This window comes from Mercenaria mercenaria, chromosome 7 (genome assembly GCF_021730395.1).
Source record: "Mercenaria mercenaria strain notata chromosome 7, MADL_Memer_1, whole genome shotgun sequence".
Lineage (NCBI taxonomy): Eukaryota > Metazoa > Mollusca > Bivalvia > Venerida > Veneridae > Mercenaria > Mercenaria mercenaria.
The window spans coordinates 6,799,273-6,807,334 of record NC_069367.1 but is presented as its reverse complement, the minus strand read 5'-3'; the positions used below and the strand labels follow the sequence as shown (position 1 = coordinate 6,807,334).

General features: G+C 33.3%; 1 protein-coding gene across 1 annotated transcript; it reads left to right on the top strand.

The window, feature by feature from the left end:
* Positions 1–1,026: 1,026 nt before the first annotated feature.
* Positions 1,027–8,062, top strand: LOC123554977 (protein toll-like). The gene has a single exon (XM_045345445.2). It carries the CDS (start codon positions 1,698–1,700, stop codon positions 4,776–4,778), a length of 3,081 nt encoding a protein of 1,026 aa, XP_045201380.2. The 5' UTR covers positions 1,027–1,697; the 3' UTR covers positions 4,779–8,062.

Sequence of the window (8,062 nt, the reverse complement as noted above, 5' to 3'; positions counted from 1 at the left end):
GAAACAAGATCTGTCCAAAGGTAACCATTTTCTAAATAGCATAGATAACGCTGGTAAGCCGATTGTAGAAGAATCTTTAACAAGGTGGAGAATATTTTATGACATACAAATATACTCTCACTTAGCATTATGATAAAAGTTGACAGTATCACGTACTGTAAAAGCATATATTTTTGCTGGATCAAAATTTCACGAATTTGAAATTTTGAGTGAGTTAAATGTTCGCGAAATTGTAACAAAAATGCCGCATACTTGAAATTGAATTATACTAATGGTGAATATTTATGTGAGTAATACGTTTGCGAGATGTAAGGCCTCGTGAATAAAGCGAAAATTAAATTCTCGCGAAAATTCCTGCTTTTATGGTATAAAGTCAAAAACAAAGAATGATGATGCATAATCAAATTAAACCTAGCACCGTTTCTGTGTTACTAAGGTTGCCACACGCATTGATTTATACATGTATTAAAGTAATATCTATATTCGCTTCTAAGCTATGAATAGTAAAGCTTATTACATAGTACATAAATCTAATGACTTACATTACTGAAACATTGTTGAAAAAACGTTAAACCCGAACACACACACACATATATTAAAGTAATATCTATATAAAGTTATGTATCGTTAAGCACATGACAGTATTACAAAATTAAATAACAAACGCGCATCTTGAATTGAATTCGTATCTACAAAACTTAACCGTGAAAGTCTTTCCCACTCCTCGTATATGTCTTTTTATTTTTCTGTAATTGCAAGGACCTTGACTGAAAATTAAATTATTTAGGGTATTTTTCAAAGTCAATGTAAAACCATAAAGGGAAAGGATTTAATTCTGTTAATGGTATTCAAGTTATTCGCTCTGTCAAAACCAAGGCTGTTTAAATTTCTGAAATTAAAGACACGCAACTATTATAACCTATAATTATTCAATTATCCAATCAAATATATTTTACAAAACTTCCGTGTTCACCATTTTTCTATGTGAATAAAAAAATATAAAATGAAACGATATCAAAAAAAAGATAGCAGAAAGAAATTCTGTTGCGGTTTGATGACTGATCAAAATCCCAAATGTTCGCACTATTTATTTACATAAATTTTATTTATTATTTTTTATATAAATGCGACGATCGGAGATTATCTGCATATACATGCTTAGACATAATGTATGTAATTGATACGAGATAATATGGTTCGGATATTAAAGAATGTATATAACTAAATACTTGAATTAGAAAAGCGAGTGATAACGTGATTATTCTACTGATGCCAGAGAACTACTAATTTCCGATGTGATATACATAAAGTCATATACATATTGGATTTTTAAAACTGCTGATGCTATACAGCTATTAAAGAATAGTAAAATAATTTCAACAATGAAATATACAACTACAATGTCTATTCTTTTGACAATAATCATGTGTAGCTTATAGAAAGTATTGAGCTGTGCAAAAGTTTGTACGCTACTGTATTCTGTCGATGAACAGAAGGAAGAGAGTATAAAAAATCCATTGGACAGATATGTCAATTTCCAAATTATTGAAAACGAGGAATGCTCTGTAGACACGACATCTGTTTACATAGTTTTGTCATCAAGACATGAACAAGACAGAAATAACGCTGGGGCAATCAATTCATCCAATCTTACGATTGCTGTAAAATTTGTGTGTCATAAAACCCAAATTCATTTCATGCCTTTCAATTCTAGTACAGCGAATGTAACACGGAAGTGGAATATAGTGTTAATTCTGGATGCATGTTCAGTTGCAGTTGAAGAGATTAATGTGATGCTATTGTTTGGAAGAATCATTATGTTACAAATGTTCGAAAATCCAAAGATATTTGAGATAGACACTAAGTGCATGTACGCGTTCGATCTTCAATCTCTTCTGATTCAAAATTCATGTGAAGAAAAGAAAACCGATTTTAGCAACATGTTATTTTGGGATACTTGCAAACAAACATTTTCCAGCACAATTATACTTTCTCTAAAGATTTGCTTGGATATAAATTCTACTACACTTCAAAAGCGATTCCCAAATTTATATACTCTAATTCTATGTGACGTAAACATACACGGCGCTTTACACTTCCCATTCAACAAAACTCATACAAATGGCGAAATGAGAGATACAACAATAATAAATACTATGAAATTGTTTTTTGACTTTCTGCAGAAATTATATTCACATTATTACATGTTTTCGGAAACTTCTCTCATTTTACTTAATTATTTTAACTGCACAATTAATCAAAATTTACTATATTTAAGTGGAAGAGGCGATGAAATACGAATGTCCAGCATGAATAATGAATTTATGAAACCTGTTCTATTCCGCGACATAGTTGTAAGTACAACAATTGATCTTTCCTACAACAACCTAGAAAGTGTAGATGAGGGTTTGTTTCAAAATCAGCCTCTGGTGAAATACCTCTATCTCCAAAATAACAAATTAACAGTTTTACCGCAAAATATATTCAAAGGTCTGAGAAGTATTTTGACCATTGACGTTTCTGGTAATTTAATAGCAAGTATACACATTGACCATTTTCAGTATCTCACTAAGATAGAGGAAATAGATCTGAATGATAATCTAATAGAACATTTGCCAGTAAATATTTTCAAGAATCAGACTAATTCTCTTAAAGTACTCTATCTATATTCTAACCCACTGAAAGACATTCCTGTCTGGCCTTTTTATGCTACGTTATTAAATATATATCATCTGAGTGATGCAAATTTAACTGGACAAAGTATCGTTAGACTTTTGGACAATCTAAACATGTTAGATATATCTGAAAAAGAGGTTGAAACACAACTGGCATTACCTTTAAAGTCACAAGCACCGCTTCCGATTGTTTTACTTTATAATAATGACATTGAAACTGTTCCATCTGTTAATGTGACTGCCCTGCGGTTGAACAAACTTTTACTTTTGATGGAACATTTTACACTAAATTTTAATGGGAATCCACTCACATGTAATTGTGACACATATATGATCCGCAGGATTTACGACATGGCTTACGGGACAAGTCAGATGCATATAGCTGGGATTTCTTTAAACACTTTTCAGTGCGAGCATCCTTCAGAATTAAGAGGCCGATTTATGTGGAATATCGCAGAAAGTGAAAAGTATTGCGCAGTAACATTGAAAGAGTGCCCGGAGAAATGTGACTGTTTCAAAAGAACAAATACAGACACGTTCATAGTTGACTGCAGAGGACGTTCATTGGTTGAAATGCCCCAAATATTACCACCGTATACATTAGAGTTGTGGTTTGAGAACACAAATATTTCAAAAGTCAGTCCATTCTCATATTTAGAAAACGTAACAGTTTTAAATCTAGCTAGTAACCATATTAAACAAATGTCTCCATTAGTAATCAACAAATTAAGCATCGCTCGGATCATCTACCTGCATTCAAATAACCTGACTCATCTTCCAATTCAAATACAGGCTCTACAGTTGACAAAACTGACACTGTCAAACAATCCATTTGTTTGCGATTGCACAATGAGATGGATGAAAACATGGCTACTTAATGATGAAAACCTTATTGTTGACTGGATAAAAGTTCAGTGTTTGGAAAAGTCTAATAACATTAAGCAGTTAATCGCTGTCTCTGATTCACACTTCGTCTGTACAACAACAAATAATTTCAGTGTGAGCGAACACGTATTTCTACCATCAATCATAATTGGTTCTGTGGTATTCGTGCTTCTTGTGCTTTCATTAATTATTTACATTTTCAGGTTTAATGTTAAAGTTTTATTGTTTGTTTACTTTAACATACATCCTTTTGACAAGAAACAACAGAAAGAGGAAACCAACGTTTATGATGCTATAGTCATTTACGTTCAAGAAGACAAAGAGTTGGTAGAAGCGGTAATTAATCATCTAAGGAAAAGAGGATACGAAATTGGTGATCTATACATGCATTCACTTATAGGATACACGTGGATAGAAAACATAGAAAAATTGATAGCTTGTTCAAAGAGTGTAATCTTGTGTATGCCAGTAGATGCTATAGATGATAAAATTATCCAAGCAGCATGGAACATCGCGTATGATAAATGCATCGCGTCATCAATAAAATCTTTATTCTTGATTACAGACAAGACTATTCAGAAACAGAAAAACCTAGATGAAAGTCTGAGGCTTTTTATCAGAAGCAATAACTGTGTTGACAGGCATGCGAGGCTACTTCTGGAGAAAGTTGACTACCTGATAGCCAATCTTACACCAAACAATAACAACGGTAACGCCGAAGCGGACATTGAAGAACAGTGCATTGATATAGACCCGAAGCGAATTCTTGTTTCTTATCCAGATGAACTTCATTTGTATGTTAAGAATAAAATGATGCCCTTTCTCTTGGAGAGAAATCTAACCATGAAAGTATTAGACCTGCTTTTTACGGTAGGTATTGACAAAAGGGAAGAACTTCCTGACATCCTAGAGGCCGCTGACTTTGTCATATTCATTGTCAATAACGAAATATTAAATGATGAAATCTTACTGTACATATTGACCGAAATTCTTACTAAATCTCAGCTTGAGAACTACAACTACTTACTCTTGTGCACATCAGGTCAAGTATGTGTCGAGAACATGCCAAAGGATTTGTCAAAATATGTTGAAAACTATGTCACCATAAGCACAAATGACATCAACTTTGAAGATCGTATCTTTGAATCAATAACTCAAATAAAACAAAGGAAAGAAACACGAGAAATACACGATGCTGAAATGATTCCATTACTGTAAATGTCTTTTATATCACTGCACTTTTAACAGACCAATTCGAACTGATTTACTTTCAATGATTTGTATATTTTGTACTACAGAATAAATCAAAATGTAAGTTCGTTTATTGCGAGTCGTTCACACATTTACGAAGAAAATTGTTTTCTCTCAAAATTCAATACAAAACGCGTATTGTAAAGGTGACATATGATATACACTTATTGACACGTCTTAGCTAGGTTTCACAGTAACATGATAGATAACTAAAATATTAGGCAGGAGGGAATAAACCGTTGCATAGCTTTTGAAACAATGGAGAAAAACAACATTCTTGCCTTTGTACCAATATCTAACACTTATTTTCGCTCACTTCTTCGTTTGTTCTCTGTCAAATATATCATAAATGTACATACTTTTATGCCAAATGTATTTGATCCAATCTGTGGGTTAGTACCTTTAATTAACTGTCAGCAAAGCTTTCTTTATAAGGACTATAGTCAAGAACGTATTGAACTAGCTACTTAATTTTGATTTATGATTTCAGTATTGTCTGTTATTTTTTTTTTTTTTTTTTATTGTTTTTTTTTTGTTGTTGTTGTTGTTGTTCTTTTTTCTGTTGTTTTTTCTTTTGTTTTGTTTGTTTGTTTTAGCTCACCTGAGCACGAAGTGCTCAAAGGTGAGCTTTTGTGATCGCCCTGTGTCCGTCGTCCGTCGTCGTCAGTCGTCAGTCGTCCGTCGTCGTCGGCGTCGGCGTTAACAATTTGACTGTTAACACTCTAGAGGTCACAAATTTGAGCCAATCTTAATGAGACTTGGTCAGAATGTTAGCCTCAATTAAATCTTGGATGAGTTCGATATTGGGTCATCTTGGGTCAAAAACTATGTCACCAGGTCAAATCAAAGGAAAAGATTATTAACACTCTAGAGGTCCACGTTTTGGCCCAATCGTAATGAAACTTGGTCAGAATGTTACCCTTAATGAAATCTTGGACGAGTTTGATATTGGGTTATCTCGGGTTAAAAACTAGGTCACCAGGTCAAATCAAAGGAAAAGCTTGTTAACACTCTAGAGGTCACAGTTTTAACCTAATCTTAATGAAACTTGGTCAGAATGTTACCCTTAATGAAATCTTGGACGAGTTTGATATTGGGTTATCTCGGGTTAAAAACTAGGTCACCAGGTCAAATCAAAGGAAAAGCTTGTTAACACTCTAGAGGTCACAGTTTTAACCTAATCTTAATGAAACTTGGTCAGGATGTTACTCTTAATAAAATCTTAAAAGAATTTGATATTGGGTCATCTGGGGTCAAAAACTAGGCCACCAGGTCAAAATCAAAGAAAAAGTTGGTTAACACTCTAGAGGTCACAATTTGGGCCCAATCTTAATGAAACTTGGTTAGAATGTTACCCTCAATAAAGTTATGGACAAATTAGATATGGGGTCATCTGAGGTCAAAAACTAGGTCACCAGGTTAAATCAAAAGAAAAGCTTGTTAACACTGTAGAGGCCACATTTATGACTATATCTTCATAAATCTTGGTCAGAATGTTAATCTTGATAATCTCAAGATCCAGTTTGAATCTGGGTTATGTGGAATTAAAAACTAGGTCACCAGGTCAGATCAAAGGAAAAACTAGTTTACACTGTAGAGGTCACATTTATGACCATATCTTAATGAAACTTGGTCAGAATGTTAGTCTTGAGGTTGTATAGGTTAAATTTGAATCTGGGTCAGGTGGGTTCAAAAACTAGGTCACTAGGTCAAATCAAAGGAAAAGCTTGTTAACACTTTAGAGGCCACATTTATGACTGTATCTTTATGAAACGTTGTCAGAATTTTAATCTTGATAATCTTTAGGTTAAGTTCTAACCTGGGTCATGTCAGATCAAAAACTAGGTCACCAGGTTAAATCAAAAGAAAAGCTTGTTAACACTGAAGAGGCCACATTTATGACTATATCTTCATAAATCTTGGTCAGAATGTTAATCTTGATAATCTCAAGATCCAGTTTGAATCTGGGTTATGTGGAATTAAAAACTAGGTCACCAGGTCAGATCAAAGGAAAAACTAGTTTACACTGTATAGGTCACATTTATGACCATATCTTAGTGAAACTAGGTCAGAACATTTATGACCATATCTTAATGAAACATGGTCAGAATGTTAGTCTTGAGGTTGTATAGGTTAAATTTGAATCTGGGTCAGGTGGGTTCAAAAACTAGGTCACTAGGTCAAATCAAAGGAAAAGCTTGTTAACACTTTAGAGGCCACATTTATGACTGTATCTTTATGAAACGTTGTCAGAATTTTAATCTTGATAATCTTTAGGTTAAGTTCTAACCTGGGTCATGTCAGATCAAAAACTAGGTCACCGAGTCAAATCAAAGGTAAAGCTTGTTTACACTGTAGAGGCCACATTTATGATGTATCTTTATGAAACTTGGTCAAAATGGTAATGTTGATATTTTCAAGGTTTAATTTGAATCTGGGTTATGTAGACTCAAAAACTAGGTCACCAGGTCAAATCAAAGGAAAAGCTAGTTTACACAGTAGAGGCCACATTTATGACCATATCTTAATGAAACTAGGTCAGAATGTTAATCTTAATGATTTATAGGTCAAATTCAAATCTGGGTCAGGTGGGGTCAAAAACTAGGTCACTAGGTCAAATCAAAGGAAAAGCTTGTTAACATTCTAGAGGCCACATTTATGACTGTATCTTTATGAAACTTGGTCAGAATGGTAATCTTAATGATTTCAAGGTCCAGTTTGAATCTGGGTCATGTCGGGTCAAAAAATAGGTCACTAGGTCAAATTAAAAGAAAAGCTAGTTTACAGTTTAGAGGCCACATTTATACCATAGCTTAATGAAACTTGGTCAGAATGTTAATCTTGATGGTCTTTAGGTCAATAGGTCAGGTGAGCGATACAGGGCCTTTATGGCCCTCTTGTTTATTATTCTATTTGAATCTTTGTAAGCGTATATTGGTTTTAAAAGCGTTTCTTTAACAAAAAATGTTATATATTTATATTTACCATGTCGTAAGGGCAACTTTAGTTCATTTAATTATTGAAGGAGATTAATTTCCTTCCTACTATGTTAAGAAATTATTTAAGTTCAGCAATGATTTAAATCTTGTAAATAGCTTATATAAAATTATATTGTGATATATATACAGCTGGTCATCTTCCGCTGATAGCAAAGATCACACATGGCAAAATCTAAGTTGTATTGATTTGCGCATTTCAGTTCAGCTTGTTTGTTTGTATATTCATATATTTTATTAAATTTTCAAACAGCA

What these genes read in the sequence shown, in the direction of transcription:
- LOC123554977 (XM_045345445.2), top strand. Translation starts at nt 1,698, where the DNA reads ATGCCTTTCAATTCTAGTACAGCGAATGTAACACGGAAGTGGAATATA.